The sequence below is a fragment of the Bombina bombina genome, chromosome 6 (genome assembly GCF_027579735.1).
Source record: "Bombina bombina isolate aBomBom1 chromosome 6, aBomBom1.pri, whole genome shotgun sequence".
NCBI lineage: Eukaryota > Metazoa > Chordata > Amphibia > Anura > Bombinatoridae > Bombina > Bombina bombina.
The window spans coordinates 950,521,012-950,547,807 of record NC_069504.1 but is presented as its reverse complement, the minus strand read 5'-3'; the positions used below and the strand labels follow the sequence as shown (position 1 = coordinate 950,547,807).

The window sequence follows — 26,796 nt, the reverse complement described above, 5'->3', positions numbered from 1 at the left end:
TGCTTTGGTTTGTGTCTCTATGAGTGTGTATGTATTTTTTTTTCTGTGGGTCTCTCTGTGAGGGTGGGTGTGTATGTCTTTGTGCATTTTTTTGTGGATGTCTGTGAGGGTGTGTGCATATGTTTTTGAGCTTTTTCTATGGGTGTCTCTGCAAGGGTGTGTGTATGTTTGCCTTTGTGTATTTTCTCTGAATGCCTCTGTGAGGGTGGTCGTGTATTTCTGTGTTTTCTGTGGATGTCTCTGTGAGGGTGTGTGTTTTCTGTGGGTGTCTCTGTGAGGGTGTGTGCTTGTCTTTGTGCGTTTTCTGTGGATGTCTCAGTGAAGGTGTGTGTATGTATGTCTTTCTGTGTTTTATGTGGGTGTCTCTCTGTGTGTGTATGTCTTTGTGTGTTTTCTGTGGGTGTCTGTGTGTGTGTGTGTATATACGTCTGTGTGTCCATTGTCTGTTCCTTTTTAGGACATTTTGACCTTACTACTGATTATTCACATCTTTCTACAGACTTGGAGACAAATGAGACCTTTACGGAAGTCACCAATCCACCATTTAACCTTTAAATTATTGTTTAGGCAGTTCAGGGCCCTTGCTTTCAGCCACTCCATGCTGTTGTCATCATTTAGTTGGCATCTTCCTTTACAAAAAGATAATCAGAACTCCATATTTTGTTTTCTAAATCTCAAAAACTGTAGTCTACCTCATTACTTGTCAGGTCAATGTAATCAAGTGCTGAGTGTCCATTTGGGTGTCTGTGTCTGAGTGTGTTTGCGTGTTTCTTTGCGTGTCTGCTAGAGTGTCTATATGTGAATCCTTATGTGTGAGTGTGTGTGTGTTTCAGTGTATGAGTGTGTCTGTATGTTACTACCTTTACAACATTTCCAAGTTTAAATAGACACTTAATAAAGTGCATATACGTTTTAGTCACTTGGTCAAAAATTGCACATGTCAAAGGGGGGTGGGGGGGGGGCTTGATCAATGGTTAAAGGATTACTTTCTGTTATAATTTTTAAGCTAAACAACTAACATATTAAAGTTAATAAACATTAATTAAAACCTACTGACCTATATTTTCTCCAAAACGAAGTTTCATAACGTTCTAAAAGTTATATCTTTTATTCGCCGATGATGTCATGTTATCCTGCCCACTATTTTCAGCACTGCGTGTTCAAAATACTTAAACCAATAACTTTGTGTTTAAAGCGCCATTTTGAAAACTAGGTATTGTAAACGGATTGGTACAGAGCAAAGGATACCCACGGAGTGGGTTTGGAAAACAATTAAATTTGCAGACAAGATTTCTGATATACGGTAGATGTATGTTAATGAAATGCTATTGATAAAAAGCATATTTGGGGTAGTTAGTTAGTAACAGGCATAGAAAATATTTACTTACAGTGGCCCTTTAAGTCTGGGCCCCAAAAATTTCTAGTGGCGGCACTGACTAACACGGTTATATTAATATTAATTTACCTCTGTGATTACCTGTTATCTAAGCCTCTGCAGACTGCCCCCATATTGCAGTTCTGTTGACAAACTTGCATTTTAGCCAATCAGTGCTGATTCATACATAGCTCCATGGGAGTAAGCACAATGTCCTCTATATAACACACATGAACTAGCACTGTTTAGCTGTGAAAAACTATCAAAATGCATTGAGATAAGAGGTGGCCTTCAATAGCTTTTAAATCAGTTTGAGCCTAAATAGGTTAACCTTTTAACAAAGAATAACAAGTGAACAAAGCAAATTTGGTGATAAAAGTAAACTGCAAAGTTGTGTAAAACTACATGCCCTATTTGAATCGTGGAGCTGCAATGCATGACCCAGAACTGTAGATTACAAGTGGAATTTTATCTATTTGTTTAACCCGTTTACAACAGGTACAGAAGAGCCGATTCTAAAAATCTATTGGTTGATAGTTATTATCATGTTAACAGCTGCTCATGAGCCCTTTTCAATGCCAACCATATTACAAACAGCTTTTTTCATTGTTTATTAACAATAATTGTTTTATCATCGGTTTGGGTTAATAAATAACTCTTTACTTGGCTAATCATGATCCAAATTATCGATACTTAACAACACATTTACAGGGCCATTTTTACTTATTGAATTATACAGCAAAATGGACTTGATATGCCAACTCCAGTTATCAGGTCTCTTAACAGGCCAGATATTCAATATATCTTAACTAGAGCACAGGTGAAATAATCAGCTGATCAGTAACCATGGTTACTAGCCTGCTCTCACCCTTCAGAAGATTATTTCACCTATGCTCTAGTTCAGATATAATAGGACTGGAGTTGAGAAACACTGCCCTAAAAAATACGTTTTGAATTATTAACCCTTTCCTGCCGGTACTAATTTGTTACATTGTAACAAAGTTCCAATGTAAACAAATTATTAAAAAAATTGAAATCACACGATCGTACATGTAATTGCGTGATTTCAATGATAGGATCGGGTCGGGGGGGGGGGGGGAGTGCCTATGACGCTAGGCATGCCCTGCAGTCCGCGGCCCCAGTTAGGAAGCCATAGCTTCTTCAGTACAGCAGAACGGCTAGGACGTTCTATGCCGTCCTAACGGCGCTAAAGCCCAGTGCACTTAGGATGGCATGGAGCGTCCTAACGGCGTCAATGGGGTTAACAAGGACACCACAAAGTTTTAGAATGGTGCAATGGAAATGACAAGACACACTGACATATTGGATAGTATTAGAAAGCAATGTCACCAGATATAAACATTACCTGCTCAAAATTAAAGTTATAAAATTATTAATAAGTACTTTTATACAAAGAAAAATTAGCGGAATCAACAACTGAACAAACACACATGTCCATTATAAAAACACTGCTCAGTTGTGAAAAATATATATTGTGGGTTCAAGGGTGAATCATTGTGTGACCCCATCTACCACCTGTGACTTACAGAGCCGTACAATACTATTGTGGTTTAAAGCTGGCAACCATATTCACTAATACACAAATGACAGGCTCTAATCAATGCCAGCATTCCTTTTTTTGTAATAGAACGTCTGTTTAAATTAATACTGCCATATAAAAAAGAGGGACCATTTTGTATCAAGCAAGAAAGAAAATAAAAAAAAGATAAACAGAGAACCCAGCTTGTCTAAATTAAAATTTCACGATTCAGATAGAGCATGCAAGTGTAAACCAGTTTCCAATTCACACCTATTATAAAAATGTGCATAATCTTTTTATATGCACACTTTGTGAAGCACCAGCTCTTATTGAGCACATGCAAGAATTCAAAGTATATACATATATATATTTTGGGATTGGCTGATAGCTGTCACATGATGCACGGGAGAAGGAAAATTGAACTAACTTTGGAATTTGTTAGAAAAAAAATCTACTCATTTGATAGTTCTTTTACATTGGGTTTTTTTATGCATTTGTTGGTTATGCAATTCTACTATGTTTAAAGGGACATGAAACCCACATTTTTTCTTTCATGATTCAGAAAGAGCATGTGATTTTAAACTACTTTCCAATTTACTTAGATTATTTAATTTGCTTCCTTCTCTTGTTATTCTTTGCTGAAAGGTTTATCTAGGTAAGCTCTGGAGCAGCAAATAACCTAGGTTTTAGCTGCTGATTGATCTCTGCATATATATACTGATTGTCATTGGCTCACCCGTGCATTCAGTTAGAAACCAGTAGTGCATTGGAGCACCTTTAACAAATGATACCAAGAGAATTAAACAAATGTGATATTAGAAGTAAATTGGAAAGTTGAAAATTGTATGTTCTACCTAAATCATGAAATCATTTTTTGGGGTTTCATGTCCCTTTTATGGTCCTTTAAGTACAGTGCTCTAAGGTTGTATTAGCGCTTTTTGAAGAATGTGTAACAAGCAATATGTCAGATATGGCACAGTTATTAAGAGCGCGTTTGTAAAAAATCAGATCTCTTAAAACAAATATTTGGAAAAACCAAAGCAAATAAAGAATTTTGCGTATGGTAAATAAGTCCAGCCCACTACTTAAGATAATAGACTAGTTATGTTTGTTATGTAGTTATCTAATGTCTGATGTAATAAATAAATATAAGATACGATTAAATTATGTACATATTCATGTTGGGTATCTATTTTACCATTGGGTATTTGTGTTGGGTGTTGCATCCTAAAAATGAAACTGCTAAAGGTCTGCAAAGCAAAATACATGTTATAAGTCTTCAAAACAGTTTTCTGCATTATTTTGTAGTCCATGGACATACTTCTTAAAGGGACATGAAACACAAATTTGTTCTTTGGCGATTCTGATAGGGGATACAATTTTAAACAACTTTCCTATTTACTTGTTCTCTAACTTGCTTTGTTCCGTTGATATCTTTTGTTGAAAAGTATACCTAGTTAGGAGTAGCAATGCAGTACTTGAGCTAACTGCGGATTGGTGGGTGCACATATATGCCTCTTGTGATTGGCTTACCCTGTGCTCTCATTAGTGCATTGCTGTTCCTTAAACAAATGATAACAAGATAATGAAGCAAATTTGATAATAGAAGTAAATTTGAAAGCGGTTACAAATTTTATGCTCTTTCTGAATCATGAAAGATACAATTTGGGTTTCATGACGCTTTAAGATCAACAAACTCGAGACATTTCATCTCCTTTTGTTGTGGCCAGTTCAAAACACACAGTGACTAGAAGTCAGCCCCATATTACACAATAAAATAGTGGCAAATTATTTGAATGTAACTTTAAAAATATATTAAATTCCTCCAGACATAATGTTTTAAGCAGGACGGGGAGCGACCCAGAGAGGCACAAGGCAATAACATAGTGGAACTATAAGACCACTATCTCCCCATCACCCCAAGTCCGCTGCCTCAGTGTCACACTTGACTCAAATCTGTCCTTCATTCTCCACATTCAATTGCTCTCTTAATCCTGCCGCAACCACCTACACAATATCTCCAAAATGTGTCCGTTTCTGAGTGCTGAAACTACTAAACAGCTAATCCACTCCCTGGTTATTTTCCGACTTAACTACTGTAATAACTTAATATCTGGCCTCCCTCACTCCTACCTCTCTCCCCTTCAATCTATCCTAAATGCATCTGCAAGGCTAATCCACCTCTCTCGACGCTCTCTTTCTGCTGCACCACTCTATGAGTGCCTTCACTGCCTCCCCATTCACAGCAGAATTAAATTCAAAATTCTCACCCTGACCTACAAAGCCCTCACCAATGCTGCCCTACCCAACCTGACCTCACTCATCAACAAATATACTCCAGCCCGCCCCCTAAGATCCAACAATGACCTGCTTCTTGCATCTTCTACCATCACCTCCTCTCATGCTAGACTACAGGACTTCTCTTGTGCGGCACCAACCCTCTGGAACGCACTTCCTCGAGCTGTCAGACTTTCCCATAACCTCTCCTTCTTTAAACGTTCCCTAAAGACCTTTTTGTTCAGGGAAGCTTATCACCCAACTCATTAACAAATTAACTTCACCTACCCAACAGTTGCCCTCATCTATCTCCTCACTAATATCATTCTCACCTTTCCAGTCCCCACATCCTGTTTCCCATCCTCCCACCCATCTAGATTGTAAGTTCCCATGGGAATGAGGCCCTCAATTTCCCCTGCATTTGTCTGTAAAATGTTGTCTCTTATTGTGTTGTTTCTACATTGTACTTTTAATCCTTGTAGCCATGGGCAGCCCTGCGGAATCTGTTGGAGCTTTATAAATAAAGAATAATAATAATATAAGCCATTCCTATATTCAGTTGGGAGGTATTTTATTGTTTATTATACACCAGGTCTAAATAAAAAAAGAGGCCTATCTGGGTGATATCAGAACATAAATGAAAGGGGAGCAGGGCCATCTCAAGTCATTGTTCTGCCTGGTTCCAAGAATCAAACTTTACTTCTACCACAGTCTAAACCCAACTTTAGTCAACAGTCTCAAAGATTAAAGTTCAGGAAATTACAATTTCAGACAAAAACATGCTGATACCCAGCTGAGGACCCCATAAAATTATTATTAAAAAAACATCATTAGCCAGAATATCCTCTCCCTATGTGTCCCCCCTGTCATATGCTGCCTGCGTACTTTGTTCACACCTGGTCCAATTATAGAGCCGGTCTTGAGAGGATGGATGAAAGTTTGTTATTTCCTACATTACAGCTGTAATGTTAGAGCTCTCATGCAAAAAGCTTTTGACACCACATTTGTATAGAAATAATGTCATTATTGACCATGAAAAAACATGTATAAAAAAGTGTCTGTCAGATTATCCCTAACCCTTAAAGTTTTTAAATACTCTTCAAAACCCACCACCCACCCAAGGTATATGAAAAAGCATCAACTAAACATGTTTGTAAATATACTTTTAGTATATTCATATCTATACTTAAAGGGACATGAAACCCAAAATGTTTCTTTCATTATTCAGATGGAGAATACAATTTAAAACAACTTTCCAATTTACTTCAATGATCTAATTTGCTTCATTCTCTTGATATCCTTTGTTGAAAAGCATAAATAGATAGGCTTAGTAGCTGATGATTGGTGGCTGTACATATATGCCTCATGTGATTGGCTTACCCCTGTGCATCACTATTTCTTCAACAAAGGATATCTAAAGAATTAAGCAAATTAGAGAATAGTAAAGTGGAATGTTTAAAATTGTATTCTCTATCTACATCATGAAAGAAAACTTTTGGGTTTAATGTCCCTTTAACCTGAGGAATTCTATTTATGCTTGAGTCCATATTGTACACTGGCTGATTAGGAACCTCATGCAGTTCTATTAGTGTACAGAAAAAAAGCTTCAAAACAAAAATAAAACATTAAAAAGAACAATTTTTTTTTAAATAATTATTTTCAAATACCATATTTCAGAAAATGACCATATGCCAACTATCCCTTCATCCTTTTGGTCTTCAGTAAGGGTCACTCTGTGGAGCAGAGCCCTTTTTATTTGTATGTATATGCATGTTTTGGTTTAATTTTTGTTTCACACCGTGGAACTATGATGCTGTTCTACTTATAATTGATGATGATGATGATGATGATGATAATAATATTAATAATAATAATAATAATAGTAAATAGATTAGAAAATGAGAAATTAATGAGAATAGATAGTTGTAAAACTACACATTTAATTTCTACTTTTGAATTTCAAAACTTTACCATGTTTGCTTCTTGGTACAAAAATATAAAACATTAACATATCATTATCAAATATTTTTAAATAATGGAAATGAGGAAACAGGCCTTGCGCAATGTATACTCAGAAATTTGACCATGTTGAAATACGTATATAGGGAAATGTAAAGCATTTAAACAAAAGGGGATTTCTCAGCTTTATTACTAAAAAGAAAGAAGCTATAGATAATGTTTTGCACTGCATAGCAACCAGCGTTAATGAAGGCCGAGAATATATTTGTGTAGGCTACCAGAAGACCAAGTACAAGTTAGAAAGAAAACTGGCAGTAAAGTAGGTCTTTAATAGAGCTGTGTGAAATTATTATTTTTTTTTTTTTTTACAATAAAAAAAATATGATCTAGATTGGTTTAGGAATTAAACTGTTTTGCCAATTTAAGCATAAAACAACCCAAATATAAAAAGATTAACTTGTATCTGCTAATTAATCACTCCAGTTGTAAAAATAAATCCTTTGTTGAATCTTACTTTACCATGAGAGCATAATGAGGTAGGGTCAGGAGCATGCACATGTATTAACCCCTATATGTATAACATGATTACAAACATTGTAACAACAAACATTGTTGCCATATAGTTAAGACACCTGCACACAACTAAGCCAATTTTATGATTCTGTCATGGAAAGAAGCTATGTTTTACAAACTGATTCCAAGAAAAATAAGTACAAACCCTCCCCCCCCCTCCCCTGCATATAAATAGACCCATTATACAAACAGAAGAAATGTGAAGTCTGTATACATCAGTAAACATCTAAAACTTTGGGGCTTGGTTAGGAGTCTGAAAATTAGCACAATGTTATTTAAAAATAAGCAGAACTATACATTTGCACCAAAACACCACCAGATGGGCTATATAAGTGGATAATCTACAACACATTTATGAAAAAAAATCTAGTGTACAATGTACCTTTAACAGAAGCATTTTTGGGAAATCAACAATGTTGTATAAATGTTTCTTATTGTCTTAAAAATGCACTTCTCTGTACTTGGACACGTATGTCTCTTTAAATATTAACTCTGCTTACATTATAACAAATATACTAAAATGAAATTACTATATTACCTAATTTGCAGTCATAAAACTCAGTTGGTATCTCTGTTATATAATCTATTAGACAAATCAATATGAACTGCCAGCTAAAAAGTAGCACTTTCTTAGAGTGTTTGCAGATAAAGTTTTGTTCTTCTGTAAAATCTGAAAATTTGGAACTGATAAAGGATAAATGTGCAACAAGCAATGACTGTGAGTTATATACATTTTTTTTTGTGACTTCAGTTGTAAAGTATAATTAAGGCACAGTGGCAATGATGTCACCATTTCAGTTTAACTCCTATAATAATTTTTTATTTTTTTATTTTTTTTGTTTCCAATGACATGTTACTAATATGTTGAAGTTAGCATTTATCTGACAAATAATAGGAACTCTTAACTTAAACAGCGTTGGAAGTGGAGATTCAATTAGAGCTTATTTTAAATTCATAGCTCAAGAGAAATCTTCTAAAATGTCAGATGAAAAGTTAATATGTGTGAGTCACCTCAAAAATATCCTTCTGTACAGGGGAAGGTTAACGTCAAACTTCCCTTAACTTTTAAAATACAAAGACACTCAAAGTTTATCCTATTATGCCAGCATTAAATAAAGTTATGTTGAACATTGAAAGGAGAAGCATTCTTAAAGGTGAAGAAATGGGGCTACAGGGATATCTCGAGGTTACATTTAATAGATTTAATAGAAATACATTTGATTTACTATTAAATTGTTATTGGCTGGTGTCAACCACTTAAGGGAATATAAGAAAAAATAACTTATGACGAGCTGTGCTTTTTTGCAGTTTTAAGCAAACCAGAAGTTCAAAAATCCCCAATTCTTTTTTTTAAAACATTTTTTGTAACTTTTGTCTTTTAAAAGTAATAGTTTTCAATAAACAAAAAGTAAGAGATATAAAGTAAAATGTTTTTCTTACATAGACTATGAATATTTGGGAATGCAGTGTGTCACTTGCATTCCCAAGTGCACCTCAATATATTGCTTGCACAAATATCCCCATGCTAATGACACCCTACAAATGTTTTACGTAAGTATTTTAAAAGTTGATGTAACTGGCTGAATTTAACCCACATTTTTTCTTCAATGACTCAGATAGAGCAGGTAGTTTTAAGCAACTTTCTAATTTACTCCTATTATCAATATTTCTTCGTTCTCTTGGTATCTTTATTTGAAATCAGGAATGAAAGCTTTTACGTTCAGCATATGGGTAGAGCTTGCTGATTGGTGGCTACATTTATACACCAATCAACAAGAGCTACCCAGTTGCTGATCCAAAATGGGCTGGCTCATAGGCTTACATTTCTGCTTATTCAAATAAAGATACCAAGAGAACAAAGAAAAAATGATAATAGGAGTAAATTAGAAAGTTGCTTAAAATTGTATGCTCTATCTGAATGATGAAAGAAAGGGAAAAAAATGGGTTTAGTATCTCTTGAAAGGCTGAATATGTACTAATCATTCAATACTTACTTGACGACAGAAACCTTTAACCACCTGCCGCTGTTTCAGATTGGTCTCCCCATCTAGGTTGGCTGTCTCTATGTGACAAATCCCATTTTGGTCAGAAGAGTAGAGAAGCAGAATGTCTGCAGGGATAATTTCATTGCAGTACAGTTTAACAAAATCTCCAACACGTACATCTTTCCAACATTTCTCAACATAATCCTTATCGTCCCTAAGGGGAAAAAATGGAAAATGTTATTAGTGACATTAACCAATCAAGATACCCACCACAATGTTGGCCTATGTAAAATAAATGTGGTCAATTTCCTAACACATGGTAACTACAGATACATTTTTTAGAATCCTTAAGGCAGTGGTCTCAAAGTACAGGCCCTGGGGCCATATGCGGCCCTCAATATACTTTCACATGGCCCTCCAATGTTTAATAGGTAAACCACTAATTTGGGCTGACAATTTGTTTTAAGGTTCTAAGAGGTGTAACTAGTTGATTTTCTATATAGGCACTCACAAGATAAATATAAAGTGTCCAATGTAGACTCCCTCCATACACTGCTTGGATAAATGTCACTTTTTTACATTTTTATACAGTTCCAGAATGATCACTTCACTTGGCACTTACAAGATAAATATAGACAACTGTGTATGTCTGCTGTGGGCTACAGCTCCCACCATGCACTACTACTTGGGTTAATGTCACTTCCAGTTACTAGTATAACTCCCTAGTATAACTCAGAGAACTAACTCTGTTTAAGCGGCCCTCATGGGCGAAGAACACTTGGCCAGTGGCCCCCAGATAAATTGAGTTCGATACCCCTGCCTTAAAGGGACACTGAACCCAAATGGTTTCTTTTGTCATTCAGATAGAGCATGCAATTTTAAGCAACTTTCTAATTTACTCCTATTATCAATTTGTCTTCATTCTCTTGCTATCTTTATTTGGAAAAGAAGGCATCTAAGCTTTTTTTCTTAGTTCAGCACTCTGGACAGCAATTTTTTATTGGTGGATGAATTTATCCACCAATCAGCAAGGACAACCCAGGTTGTTCACCAAAAATGGGCCGGTCATCTAAACTTAAATTCTTGCATTTCAAATAAAGATACCAAGAGAATAAAGAAAATTTGATAATAGGAGTAAATTAGAAAGTTGCTTACAATTTCATGCTCTATCTGAATCACGAAAGAAAAAAAATGGGTTCAGTGTCCCTTTAAGGTCCGCAAATAAATATATGATTGTTAAACATAGAAATAATAATATATTTCCTAACAATGTCCAATAGCACAGGGCTAAGTTTAGATAAGGTTAGAAGGCACCCTCCTCTGCATGCTGTTATCCTTTCTAGAGTTTTTTTTAATTGGGCCCACCATATATTTGCCCTCGCACCAGAAGACCCCAAAGCAAACATTTGTAGTTCTTCCATTTTCCTGGGACACAAAACAGTGACCAATATTCTTAATTTTGCTTTTTCCTAGAGACAAATAAACTAGTGCTGAGGGCCACACCTGGCCATCACTAATGTAAATGAATAAGTGTAATGGGAAATTTAAAAAGCAGTGGCAATTTTACAAATATACAAAATGTATGAAAAATAATCTGCATTTTATTTGCTGAAAGATAAATATTTTTAATTTCCACTATCAGAAACCTTTTACACAGCTTCTGGTGGTAAATCTCCATAAGGTATCATTGTATAAGTTAACAAAAACAGCTTTTGGAGCACATATATTGTGCAGAGCATTTAATAGCATGCTGGTACTGTACAAGTTAACCTTTGTTTTCCTTCAGCACTTGTATTTTTCTGTTGCTTGAAACATGTCAGAGTGACCTTACAAGTTCCCAAGCTATGGGCCGAATGCATAAGTAAAACAGAATCACCCTAACAAGCTATTTAAGACTATGACAAAAGCATTCTATTTTGACTACCTTTCATTTCTTGTTGCTGTGTACAGAGAAAGAGGAGATGACAATAATGAAAGATAGGCACTCCACAAATCAGCTCAGGGTCAGCCGTTTTTAGTTAGAAAATATCACCTCTTTAATAAAGTCTTGTACAAACAATATAAAATTGATTATATATATATATATATATACACATACACACATACACACAGTAGATATAATATATAATCAATACAACATTTTTGCATAGGAAATTAGCACATCCAGGCAAGTTCCTGGTATTGATAATTATGGAGAATTTTAATCTCAGATTTTTATCTCCACCATAATTTTAATATATATAAATACAATACAATAGCATTTACTCTGAATTTCAAATAAATAGTAGAATTTTTTCTAACAAATTTCAAATTTATGTATATTTCCACTCCCAAATGCATATACATATAGTCCGAATTTTTGCACATGCTCAGTAGGAGCTGGTGACTCAAAAAGTGTAAATATAAAAAAATTGTGCACATTTTTTTAATGGAAGTAAATGGGAAAGTTGTTGCTGTATCTGAATGCTGTATCTGAATCATCAAAATATAATTTGACCTGAGTGTCCCTTTAACAGATAAGTAAAGTACAAAATAATTATTTAATAAAGAGGAGCAATATTTTTTAAACATGACTAAAGTAATGTTTTTTTTTCCAGTGATGATAATATTTTAGTTAGTGATCATTTCTTAAACTGCTTTACATTAATCAGCATGCAGCTGTAAGCAAGCTTCAGATTTTTTTTAATTTTCAAGAATTATACTAAATATACAAAAGCCTGTCCTTGTATCCACAGTCATTTTTCTCCAGCATGATCAATTCAGAATGAATAACAATGAGCTGTGGCATTTTGAGCTTAGGAATCCTTTAGACTAAATCAGTGTTTGGCAAACCTGTGGCACTCAAAGCAAATTCCCTAACATAAAAACAGTACAGGGTCAGAGGGTTTGCGGATGGCATCTTAATATTGCTTCACTCCTATTTTAGGAATAAAAGGGACAGTCTAGACCAAAACAAACTTTCATGATTCAGATAGAGAATGCAATTTTAAACAATTTTCCTATTTACTTCTATCAACAATTTTGCTTTGTTCTCTTGGTATTCTTAGTTAGAAGCAAAATCTAGGAGGTTCATATGCAAATTTCTAAGCCCTAGAAGGCAGCCTCTTAGCTCAGGGCATTTTGACAGTTTTTTTTACCACTAGAGGCTGTTGGTTTATGTAGTTCAAATGAATGTATATCTATCAGCGCCACAAAAATACCATACAAGCTATATCTGATATAGGCGGAGTCTCCCAACCAGACTCCAAAAGTTAAGAGTAAAAAGAAATGCCAAGATACAGCACTACACTACCCTCAGATGAGGGTTGGGTTGCTAAAGATGGTGTCCACGACTAGGAATGTGTATACATAAAGGTTAATATATAATATTGTGTTACACAAAGAATATATATAAAACCATGTGAAAAAGTAATTAAAAGGTAAAAGATTAAAAACAAAATATATATATATAGGATGTGATATTAAAATGTATTAAACAAACATTTTATTAACATAAACTGACAGTTAAAAATACAGTTAAAAATAGATTCAACAATCTAATGGATTGCCCCATACAATGTCCAAGAAGTTATGTCCTATGTAACATACAAGTGTTTAAGTCCCATACCAAAATGTCCAAAGCAAATGTTCAAGGTTAATATCCAAAAAAAAAAAATGATAATATGTCCAAAGTTGGTGTAAAAATCAAAAAGGTGAAAAAATGTAAAAAATATAAAAAAATATATTAAATATTTTTTGAAAAGATGAAAAAATGAATAAAAATATATAAAAAATATATGAGTTGTGATCAGCAACCCATATGGAAGGAATATAATATATGTGATAGTGAATAATTCTCATGAGGTGTACACCTAAAAAGTGTGTATAAAAATGTGTGTATATAAAAGGGTGTGGTAAAAAAAGGGGCATAAAAAATGTGTCATAAAAAAGGATTCAAAATCCTGGTGAAATAAATAAAGTCCAAATTGCTCCAAAAAAATGTGTATATAATTCCAAGTATTCAAAATGTGAGTGTAGAAAGTGCTGGGTTGATGTTCCTCTTCTTAAAAGGTTATCAAATGTAATGGGATATCCTCCTGTACCTAAAAAAAGTGTACAGAAAATAGACATAGTGCAATAAAATCACTTTAGAATGACAACAACAGTATTCTACTCACCAGATATATTCTGAGCTGCAATACCAGTGTATAGCCAACGCGTTTCGGTCCTCAGGGACCTTTCTCAAGACTGGTCACCAGTCTTGAGAAAGGTCCCTGAGGACCGAAACGCGTTGGCTATACACTGGTATTGCAGCTCAGAATATATCTGGTGAGTAGAATACTGTTGTTGTCATTCTAAAGTGATTTTATTGCACTATGTCTATTTTCTGTACACTTTTTTTAGGTACAGGAGGATATCCCATTACATTTGATAACCTTTTAAGAAGAGGAACATCAACCCAGCACTTTCTACACTCACATTTGGAATACTTGGAATTATATACACATTTTTTGGAGCAATATGGACTTTATTTATTTCACAAGGATTTTGAATCCTTTTTTATGACACATTTTTTATGACACATTTTTTACCACACCCTTTTATATACACACATTTTTATACACACTTTTTAGGTGTACACCTCACGAGAATTATTCACTATCACATATATTATATTCCTTCCATATGGGTTGCTGATCACAACTCATATATTTTTTATATATTTTTATTCATTTTTTCATCTTTTCAAAAAATATTTAATATATTTTTTATATTTTTTACAATTTTTCACCTTTTTGATTTTTACACCAACTTTGGACATTTTTTTTTTTTTTTTTTTGGATATTAACCTTGAACATTTGCTTTGGACATTTTGGTATGGGACTTAAACACTTGTATGTTACATAGGACATAACTTCTTGGACATTGTATGGGGCAATCCATTAGATTGTTGAATCTATTTTTAACTGTATTTTTAACTGTCAGTTTATGTTAATAAAATGTTTGTTTAATACATTTTAATATCACATCCTATATATATATATATATTTTGTTTTTAATCTTTTACCTTTTAAGTACTTTTTCACATGGTTTTATATATATTCTTTGTGTAACACAATATTATATATTAACCTTTATGTATACACATTCCTAGTCGTGGACACCATCTTTAGCAACCCAACCCTCATCTGAGGGTAGTGTAGCGCTGTATCTTGGCATTTCTTTTTGCTGTTAGTTTATGTGTTTCATATAGATAACACTGTGCTCATGAATGTGGAGTTCTTAGGAGCCAGCACTGATTGGATAAAATGCAAGTCTGTCAAAAGAACTGAAATAAGGGAGCAGTCTGTAGAGGCTTAGATACAAGATAATCACAGAGGTAAAATGTGTATTAATATAACTGTGTTGGTTATGCAAAACTAGGGAATGGGTAATAAAGGGATTATCTATATTTTAAAACAATAAATATTCTGGTGTAGACTGTACCTTTAATTACATGAAATTAGGGTAGATTAAACACAAAACTGCTTCATATCACTTGCCATTGCAAAATGCCAAAATTTGGGTAATATACAAAAAAGATGGCACACTGGATGTTGCTAATGGGTTGTGGTGGTATAAATCTTGCCATATATACCATACCCTAGAAAATACCAGAACTCCTCCAGCCATGTGACTGGGAACCTAGATCAGGTATGTATGATTAAGGCTATTGTCAAAATGCGTTAGCTGCCGTTTTTAGCATTGTAAATAGAAGTACACAAAGTTTAGTGGAGTATCCTGTTACTGTATATGGAATAACCTAGCTGTGCCCCTAACTTTTCATCTGGGTCTCCTGAACTCCTTATCCCAGGTTCACAAAAGAAAATTATAGAAAGTTTGTGAATATGATGGCTAGATAAGCAAGGATTATACCTCATGCTTTTTTCTATTTAAGATTTTTTTTAAATATGTATAATTTAAAAGCAACCTTTCAATCATTTTGAATTAATAATGTGCACTACCAACTAAATTAATTGACAGGAAACACTGATTGAATTTCACTTAAATACATTAAAGCAGGATAAAAACATATTCCGAGACAGCTATACTCATATAGTATATACACACAATGAGTTCAATCATTCAGAGGAAAGGCTTGGCATAGAATTTTGAAATGGGTGAGTCAAAAAATATAAATACATTTAATGCAAAATACTCTCTTAAATTCACTGCAGATTTTACAATGCATTGTAATAACAAAACACTTTGTCTTGTACTTAGCCACCACCTACCATAAATGCACTTTTATACAAACCAAAAAGACTTGTAATAATTATAAAAAGTGTTTTCCATATAATTATATTATGTTTTGCTTTGGAACACTTCTCAGGAAATTAAGATTTAATTTAAGCGCCTCATACACTGTATTATTATAGCTATTTTATTATTTCAATAATAAAAATAATCATAATAACAATAACATTATTATTATTTATAATAATAATAAATAGCAAAAGAGTATTACAATGATATAACAAGAAGTAGTGATAAACAGAATTATACATTTTAAGTTATTAAAACAAAAGTGTGTGCGTTTTTAGGTTGAGATTTTTAAAAAAATAAATTGGAAAGTGTATGCTTGAATATGGACAAGCCCCTAGGCATGGGAGAGCTAAGCAAAATAGAAAATCTGAGTTGAAAATGTCAGAAGAACTTAGTAGAGGAATGTTGTACGTCACGTCTATAGAGGAGTAAAAGCATCAGGTTGGAAATATTTTTAAATTACCTCTCAAATGTAAAAGGGCATAGCATTGTTGAGGGTCTAAATGATTAGGCGTTGATAAGGCATTTCAAAATAATACTAGAGGTAAGAAGTAGCCAATTAAAGGGACATTATACACCAATTTTCATATAACTGCATGTAATAGACACTACTATAATATAAGACTATGCACAGACACTGATCTAAATATCCAGTATAAAACCTTTAAAAACTTACTTAGAAGCTCCCAATTTGGCACTGGCAACGAGGTTAGGCTGGGATACCCACTGAAAGGGGCTGAGAAAGCAAAAAGAGCAGACACACCCCCTTGCCTTAATAGGAGTCCAAAGTGATGTAATAATGCACAGCTATTCTATTCAGGATTGTTATTCTGTATTTTAAATCAGCACAAGTCTGTGTATAATACTCTATAAAATCTGAGCGCACTATATATCTTGTGTTTGCTATACTAACTGCTTTGTGTGGTGTTTGGCTTGCTATTGGTAGTAAGTAATTCAGCACATCTGCATCACACCACAAAACAAATATGCCATAAAGTAAAATAAACATAGGCTTTATTTTCTTTCAATTGAAAATATTTAGAACGGTCACATTGCCTTTGAAATTTTCTTTTCTATCTTCACTTCCAGCCTAACAAATATATCATGTCTCCCTTTTTCTTTTATTTTGTATTCTTATCAACTTGACATTTAGCAGTGTCAGAAGTAAGTAAGATGCAATATGCCTATTATCCTGAAAATAATAGAACACACAAAAGGACATAGACAGAACTGTACCAAACAGGTACACACCTAGCAGTAATGTGAACAGTGCTGTGAGAAAAAAATATACTAAAGCAAAGGTGAGCCCAGGATGCAAGGACAATAATGAACAAAACGTGATAAGGAAACATGAGAAAATGTCATTACATTGACAGAGATAAAGAACTTGGAGGTAAAAAAATATATACTATAAAGATTATATGCAGAAACATTTCAAACTTTTAAAGGAACATGGTAGTTGATTCAGAGACAGTGTACAATAAAAAAAATACACAAAAAAAAAACACTTTCATGCTCTTACAGTGAATGTCCACCCAGGAGAAGACCTATATCCAATGTTCTTAAAGTATAATTTAATACAGTTAAAGGGACAGTCAACATCAGAATTTATGTTGTTTAAAAATATAGATAATCCCTTAATTACCAATTCCCCAGTTTTGCATAACCAACACAGTTATAATTATACACGTTTTACCTCTGTAATTACCTTGTATCTAAGCCTCAGCAGACTGCCCCCTTATTTCAGTTCTTTTGACAGACTTGCATTTTAGCCAATCAGAGCTGACTCCATGGTAAATTCACGTGCATGAGCTCAATGTTATCTATATAAAACACGTGAACTAATGCCCTCTAGTGGTGAAAAACTATCAAAATGCATTTATATTAGAGGTGTCCTTCAAGGTCTAAGAAATTAGCATATGAACCTCCTAGGTTTAGCTTTCAACTAAGAATACCAAGAGAACAAATCAAAATTGGTGATACAAGTAAATTAGAACGTTGTTTAAAAGTACATGCCCTATTTGAATCATGAAAGTTTTTTTGGGACTTGACTGTCCCTTTAAATGGCATAATCAACAAATTCATATTAAAAAAATACAAATTGAGTCTAAAGATCCCACTCGTCACCTTGTCTCTGAAAGCAGAAAAAAATAGTAGTATTTTGACTACCAAAAGCTTTCATTACAGTAGTTGCAGTCATGTATTTGACACACTTTGCCACATTGCAAAATGTAATTTCACTGAGGTTTCATGGTATGGGAGGGTGATGACCATCAACATATTGTAGAGAAGTAGTAGAAAAAGATTAGTGCTTAGCCATTTCACACACCAGATCAACTGTTCACTGTGCATTGGATCTCCAAACAGGCCAGCTATTTGCATATATTTATTAACTGCCAACTAAGCTATAGTGTGTACATGGTTGAGACAAGAAAAGCTTAATTGGACTCTGGACAGTGTCCAATATATCAGCGTGATTAAAGAATTTTTCCTGACGGCTGAGGGTCGAGTGGCAGTCCATGGTACAATACGGGTTGTTTGGGTTTGGGATGAATGGGCAGCAAAAAAACAAGATGCTGTTCTATAATTATTTTTACTTACCCCCCCCTTTTTGTTTTCTCAAGTCTTCTATCTATTGCCACACTTTATCAACAAATATGCTTGTGTTTACCATGAATAAATACTCTCCCTCTCTACCTTCCAGAGTCATCACCATAATACCTAAAATAATGTTCCTACTGTTCTAGCATTTATGTTTACTCATAGACCTATTCCTTTTACTTCACTTTTCCTTTTACTCCTGTATTACACTTTCCCTTCTTATACATAATACTGGGATGTTATGTACTGGTATTGATTATCAAAAAACCAAAATATGTGCTAAGAACCTGCTTTCTGCTTATGGTGGCTAATTAATAATATAACTTTTTTTTACTGTTTATGTGTCAAGATATGTTCTTACTTTTGGACACAAAGATTATTGTATGGAAAACAAAATATGATTATATGTAGTGATGTCGCGAACCTAAAATTTTCGGTTCGCGAATTGCGGACTCGAACTTCTGGTATTGTTCGCGAACGCGCGAACCGCCATTGAATTCAATAGGCAGGCGAACTTTAAAACCTATGGATGGTAGGTAGGGCAGCAATTTAACACAGTATGCTGTGTAAGTGACAAAAACACAGGACTGATAGAAAATTAAGTTACATTACACTAGCAAAATATTTTAAAATTTTAGATTTTAATATTAAAATTATGTTAAGAAGTGCAATGCACATATGACTATGAGTGGTCGCACTGGCTGGCTGCTACGTAGGGCAGCAATTATAACAACAGTATGCTGTGTAAGTCAGATAGACAGTTAGACACAGGCCTGATAGAAAATACAATTAGATTACACTAGCATAATGATTTAAAGACTTTTTTTTGGAAATTTTAAGAAAAAGGTTAAGCACATACATATGAGTCGTGGCTGATAGCCTTGGAAGGGCAGCTATTAAAAACAGTAGGCTCTGTATGTCGGATACACACACGCCTGATAGAAAATACTATTAGATTACACTAGAAAAATGATTGAAATTATTTTTTTGGGGGGGAAATTAAAAAAAGGTTAAACACATATGAGTCGTGGCTCATAGACTAGGGAGGGCAGCAAGTAAACACAGTAGGCTTTCTATGTCAGCAAAACACACAGGCCGGATAGAAAATTATATTAGATTACACTAGCAAACAAATTTAAACTTTTTTTTTTTTTATATTAAAATTAAGGTGAAAGAAAAATAGATATGAGTGCTGGGTGGCTGCCTGGCACAGACCAATTAACCAAAAGACTGAAAAAAAAAAGAGGTATATTAATGCTGAGTGAGCCTGACAGACACAGGCATGATAGTAAATGTAATTAGATTACACTAGAAAAATATTTTTTTGTGTTTTTTTTTTAAATTAAAAATAATGTTATAAACGGATATTAACACTGCTGGCTGGCACAGAGCAATGAACCAGAGTATATGCTGTGTGACACTGGCCTGATAGAAAATGAAAAAAAATTACACTAGAAAAATAATTATATTTTTGGGTTAGTTAAATTTAAACTAATGTTGTTAGGGAGATATCAGTGGTGGCAGTAGTCACAGCATATGCTGTGAGCCTTAAACACACAGCTGAAAGCCAGGCAAATGCTAATTAAAAAAAAAAAAAAAAAAAAAAAAAAAAAACGGCACGAAATATAGCCCTAAAAAGGGCTTTTTGGGGTGCTGTGCTTGCAGCAGAGATGAGTGGAGTCCTTCTGGACTGTAAATACACTAGCCTAGCTATGTTTTTCCTATTAATGTCAGGAGCAAAAACACAACACGTCCTCTCATTAAAAAAGCAAGGTCGTTATGAGTCTAAAATGGCGGATTCCGAGTAGCTGGGAGTGTCTGTGAGGGAGTGTCTGATGTTGATTGGCTCTAATGTGTCAGGCGGCTGTGACATAAAGGGTCAAAGTTTCCACAATGATGACACATAGGGCCATGTGTTTGCCCACAAACGCGAACGCGAACAACCTATGTTCGCTGTGAACCGTTCGCGGGCGAACAGTTCGGGACATCACTAATTATATGTGGACATTGTTAGTTCTGATATAGTTTTTGTTTTACTTGGAAAAATGACAATAACAATTATATTATTAAAAACAACAACAACTGCAATAACATTTACTTTTAATTTCAAATGAGAAGTAGATTTTTTTTCTGACAATTTTCACAATTTCCCTATCCCCTGTATCATGTGATAACCATTAGTCAATCATAGACTCATAGGTATATACTGAAAACTCTTGGGGATTCTCTAAGGGGATGCTCAAATTCCACTTATGCCAAACTCTGTATGGCCCAGCCCATGACACTAAAGTGGCCCCAAAATGTTGGTAGGCCACCAACCACAAGTCTCCTCAACTCTGAGAAATGTTGGGAGGAATGTTATTACCAAACAAAAAACCTTAAAATCTATATAGTGTCCAAAAAGCAGTTCCACAACATTGGTGGTTTAGCATATGAGACTTCCCTTCACCTGTACTAGTTTTGACTGCATGGAGCCAGGGGACTAATTAAAAAAAAAAAAAAAAAAACAATCATTTGGTTAAGCAGAAATGTTTATGTTTCCCCTCCTAGACTACAGGCACCATAGATCCATTAAAAAAAACAACTAAATAATAATTAAAACAGAATGAAAACATTGTTTGTTTTTGCTCTTGCTACAATATTAAAGTTACATTTTTACTTCTGTGCTCTTTTATATTTTATATTTTTTTTTTTCTTTGCTTCATCAAAGAGGGTATTTTTTTAAATGCAATTTTCTGTGTTAAACAAAAGAATATTTTCTTGTCATATATAAGAAACATATCCTACTCCACCAACAGACCTGCGGGAGTCGTCCTTAACAGTGACGTGCACTCATAAGAGGCAGGTGAGGCAGCGCCTCCCCTGGCCAATCTATGTATTACACCCTTTTTGTACAAATTAAAAAAAAATAAAAAAATAAAAAAAATTTTTTCAATATATTTTTTTTTAATAAACAGGTGACCCCCCCTACCCCCCCCACCCCTCCACCAAATTTATTTAATTTGTTATGTGCATGATGATGATTGTGCAAAAAAAAACGTTGTAATAGTGGTACTACATTTACATTCATATTGCGCAATAAACTGGAGGCTAGCTATCCGTATATTGCGCAATATGAAATGTATTTGACTGGGAACTAGCCGCTGAGAGACTGCTGCCATCAAGAGGATAATCAGTGCTAATGCAGCAGTGCTCTCAATGCGGCCCATGCTCCCACACCGGAGGCTTGACTATGAACGCCTCTGGAGCAAGTTGGCCGTCTCAGCCAATCAGACCTCAGTATTGCCCGCAAGTGTCTGAGTCTCTGGGCGGGCTGAGTGCCGGAATTGAGGCGCGCATCAGCGTCTGTCACGTGCCCGGCGTCATCCTTGCCACTGACTGTCTGGTGTAGAAGGTAAGTACTAATAGTAATAATTTTTCCCCCTATTTGAATTGTAAGCCGGGCAGTCAGGAGTCTGCTCCGGTGTTCATCTGCGCCCAAATAATCAATAGAAGATCTGATCTCATATGCAGATGCGCGGGTATTACTATATTCTTTCTCTTCTGAATTGTGTCTGTTTTTATTTATTGCAGAAAAAGGAAACGTTTTTTGACAAAACTTTTCCTTTATCTGCAATAAATAAAAACAGACACAATTCAGGAGAGAAAGAATATAGTAATACCCGCGCATCTGCATATGAGATCAGATCTTCTATTGATTATTTGGGCGCAGATGAACACCGGAGCAGACTCCTGACCGGCCTGCTTACAAACAGGACCGTCTTTACTTGTTTTCAGGGACTGGTTGTTGGGGGAGGAGACGGTAATGAGTGACAAACAATCTGACAGGGACACGTTGTGAAGCAACCAGCAGTTTTGCCGTGCGTTGACTGTTCTAGCCCAGGACTCTAGGGCAGACTGACAGTGAGTGGCACCATGTGTAATGTATATGCCATTCGTTTGGGCAAGGGCATTGCCATATATCAACCCCAGCTGCAGCAGTGTGTTACAGAGAGTCAGAGGTGAGCAGTGCACTAAGGAGCAGTATTGTAATTACCAGAGCGTCTTGAACTGTTATTAATTAAGGCCCTTAATAAATAACTGTTCAAGACGCTCTGGTAATTACAAGGGCAGCCCAGGACATTCAGAGAGCAGGAGCAGCTGCAGGGAGGGGGAACTGTTGCACTACTTCCCTTACTCTAATCTCATAAAGCATTAGAGTGCCGTTTCCAGCAGCCTGACATTGCATGCAGTACTGATCGGTCAGGCATGAGGAAAGCAGAGTCATCATCTGCAGTCAAATCCTACTGCTTCCAAGGTATCTGCCGTTGGGGTTGTTTAAAAGTGTAAAAGAAAGTGCTACTGTTTAACATCTCATCTCGTACTTCTTTAGAAGGCTGGAGTTCACAAAAACAGGGCAGCCTTGTGCCTGACATTCCAATGTTAAAAACAGTAGCACTTTTTCACTTTTAAACAAACCCAACAGCAAATACCTTGGAAGCAGTGGGATGTGACTGCAGATGATGACTCTGTTTTCCTCATGCCTGACTGATCAGTACTGCATGCAATGTCAGGCTGCTGGAAACGGTGAGTTCCTAGGGGAGTTTTAAGCACTCTAATGCTGTATGAGAATAGAGCAAGGGGAGTGCAGCAGTGACTGCAGATGAGGGAATACTGTTAAAATGTCAGTCATGTTCCTGCAATATCATTTGATAAAAATGTAAACCATTTGCCTTCACTGTTTTTAAAAAATTTTTTTTTTTATTTAGAGCAATATGCCACTAATTGCCTCTTTATATCTAAATATGCATCTGCCCACTTTACAGTGCTTAAATGAGGAATGGGTGGGGGAGGCAGAACACTGCATTGCCCTTCAACCTCTGCTTCTATGAAATGACCTGGGGGAGAAAAAAGAAAGCACTCACCTATTCAGCACTGTGCGTTATGAACCTGCCATGTCTGCACTGTAAAGTATGTTATTCCCTGTACACTGCATTATACTGATCAGTCTGTTATTATGTCAGTAAAATAAACAGTAAACTTTCAGGATTTAGACAGATCTAAGTTTAAACAAATTTTCAATTTACTGCTATTATTAAATTTGCTTTGTACTCTTGATATTTCTTTTGAAGTGTAAGCTCAGGAGCAGGAATGCACTACTGGGAGCTAGCTGAACACATGGGTGAGCCAATGACAAGAGACATATGTGCAGCTACTAATTACCAGCTAGCTCCCAGTAGTGTATTACTGCTCTGGAACTTACCTAGGTATGTTCTTCAACTCAGGATACCATGAGAACAAAGCAAATTTGATATTTGTGTGTATGTAGTGAGCAGCATGTGAAAATATATTATGGGTAATTACTGTATGTTTCAGTGAGCTAATCATGTGTGTGTTATTGAGAAGTGTTTGTGTTTGTCAGAGAGCATAGTGTGTGTGTCAGTGAGCAGGGTGTGTGTGTCAGTGAGCAGAGTGTGTGTGCTGTGTGTGTGTGCGTTTGTCAGTGAGCAGAGTGTGTGTGTGTGTGTGTGCGTTTGTCAGTGAGCAGAGTGTGTGTGTGTGTGTGTCAGTGAGCAGAGTGTGTGTGTGTTTGTCAGTGAGCAGAGTGTGTGTGTAGTGTGTGTGTGTGTCAGTGAGCAGAGTGTGTGTAGTGTGTGTGTAGTGTGTCTGTCAGTGAGCAGAGTGTGTGTGCTGTGTGTGTGTGTGTGTCTGTGTTTGTCAGTGAGCAGAGTGTGTGTGTGTCAGTGAGCCGATTGTGTGTACTATATACTGTATATAAATGTGCGTGTGTGTATGTTTCTTGGGAGTATTATAGTCACTGCCTCACCAGCCTCTGATCTCACTGCACGTCACTGGTCCTTAATAAGTATTAGCAGGTAATATACAAATAGCTCACACTTTATTTTCCAGTCCTCAGTTTTTTTAAAGTCTGCTTAAAGGGACAGTCTACACCAGAATTTTTATTGTTTTAAAAGATAGATAATCCCTTTATTACCCATTTCCCAGTTTTGCATAACTAACACATTTATAATAATATACTTTTAACCTCTGTGATTATCTTGTATCTAAGCCTCTGCAAACTGCCCCTTTTTTCAGTTCTTTTGACAGACTTGCAGTCTAGCCAATCAGTGCCTGCTCCCAGATAACATCTCGTGCACAAGCACAGTGTTATCTATATGAAATACGTGAACTAACACCCTCTTGTGGTGAAAAACTGTTAAAATGCAATCTGAAAGAGGTGGGCTTCAAGGTCTAAGAAATTAGCATATGAACCTCCTAGGTTAAGCTTTCAACTAAGAATACCAAGAGAACAAAGCAAAATTGGTGATAAAAGTAAATTGGAAAATTGTTTAAAATTACATGCTCTATCTGAATCATGAAAGTTTATTTTGGCCTAGACTGTCCCTTTAAATGCATAATACAATTATATATGCATGAGAAAACATGTTGGATAACAAATATATCACAGGTGTATCAAACGATTTAGGTTAGAGACCAAAGTGCATTTTTTTAATTCAGAATTTTTTTTTCTTTTAAATGTTATTAGCTTCAAAGAAACATGGATGTTCTAAACAAATTCTAAATTAGCAATGATATAGCAGGATATAAATGAATAAGCCAAGTTTCAGCTGCATGGATGTTTCATGCAGCAGAAAAGGATATTGTGGGATTTCAAACAGAAGGTATCTGTGCCTGGCACAAGAGCGCTAAAGCCACTCATAAAACAGAAATATTTTTGATAAAGAGAGATAAACTGTTGTATAACATACATATGTGCAAATAAGACAGATAACAAAACCTCTCCCCTTTACGAAGCAAAAATACCGTCTATATGATGTAAGGAGAGCAGACAAAGGCAGAGGAGTAATCAAAAAATAAATTGCTTTAATGAAAAAGGCGGCTTTTATATGGATGATAGAAAATGTTGCAGTACAAATATAGGTACTATATATACAGCTTCATACAATGTATTTTATATATTATTATTTATTTACTTCCATTTGATGTTTTTTTTTTTTTTTGAAAATAATTTTTTTATTGAAGTTAAAACATATATCATCACAACAAGAGCTCGCCCTAAGGCCAAAGTTACAACAAAGAGAGTAATACATGGTCTATCCAAAGGTGTTATTGAGAAAGTAATATACACATACAGCAGGAAAAAAAAAATACATTTCAAATCTAGTTATGAAGATAGACAGTATCTTAGGCGAGATAAAATAGAACTTCATTTTATATTATAACATCAGCGTATGAACTCCACATTCTAATAGTATTTTACCTAAAACCAAAATATCAACCTGTGGAGAGTTAGCATAGATATCAGCCACTCTTGGGCCGAGATATATAGGGGGAAAGGGGATATTCAGCGGGTAAGCACCGCTATACGCATGGGGAAAGAGGGTGAGGGGACGGAGCCATATATAATAAGAATAATAATAAATACAGCTTCTAAAATAAAGAGAATAATTTGTTTTAGACCTCAATATATCTCCAATGTCTTTATCAATCAATGCAACAGGCAGTTTAACTATAGCAGAGACATAAAACATACAAATAATAACAACATCTAAATGTGCCTTTCTTAAACTTAGAGTTTGTCAGTCTCAGCGTAGACTTAGACTGAAAAGAGTAATTAGTAGATATGATAGTGTAAAATAACTTGTTGTTTGACTGATTGTATTTCAACATCAAACATGATCAGCCCTGTCAGAGCGCACCTAGTGCATGAGATAGCAGACAGCTGTGTCTAACACAAACAGCTTTGTTTAATGTGGTACTCTGCAATATATAAGACCTCTTATGTAACCAGTTAATATAGGAGTACAGACAGTTTTGATGGTAGCATGAATTCTACTTGACGTTGCTGTGCAATAGCGTCACCCTAAACAGTGGCATATATATAGGGAATGCGTAGAAATTCAATGCAATAAAAAGTTCTACTAATGTAGTATATATTTAAAACCAGCATATGACTAGTTACAGGGAGTACAGAAAAATTAGACCATAATACATGAGATTCAATCAATATAGAATTCTGACAGGGAATGAAAACTATAATGAAGCAAGGTGACAATTTAAAACCCTGTAAGGGACTATCAGGTTACACTTAGAATCTACTGCAAATATTGCGCATTCTGATGCTTCAAGTGATACAACCAAAATAAAAAAAAAGAAAAGAAAGTTTATATTGTGTGTAAAACTAGCAGTATTAGACATAT

General features: G+C 35.1%; 1 protein-coding gene across 2 annotated transcripts in view; it reads right to left on the bottom strand.

Annotated features, from left to right (window-relative positions):
• ATP10B (ATPase phospholipid transporting 10B (putative)) overlaps positions 1-26,796 on the bottom strand; it is a 626,763-nt gene that overhangs the window by 99,415 nt on the left and 500,552 nt on the right. For both annotated transcript variants that reach the window (XM_053718588.1, XM_053718587.1), the window contains one exon: positions 9,719-9,923. In XM_053718588.1, coding sequence (XP_053574563.1) covers positions 9,719-9,923 — 205 coding nt within the window. The remainder of the gene's footprint in view (positions 1-9,718; positions 9,924-26,796) is intronic.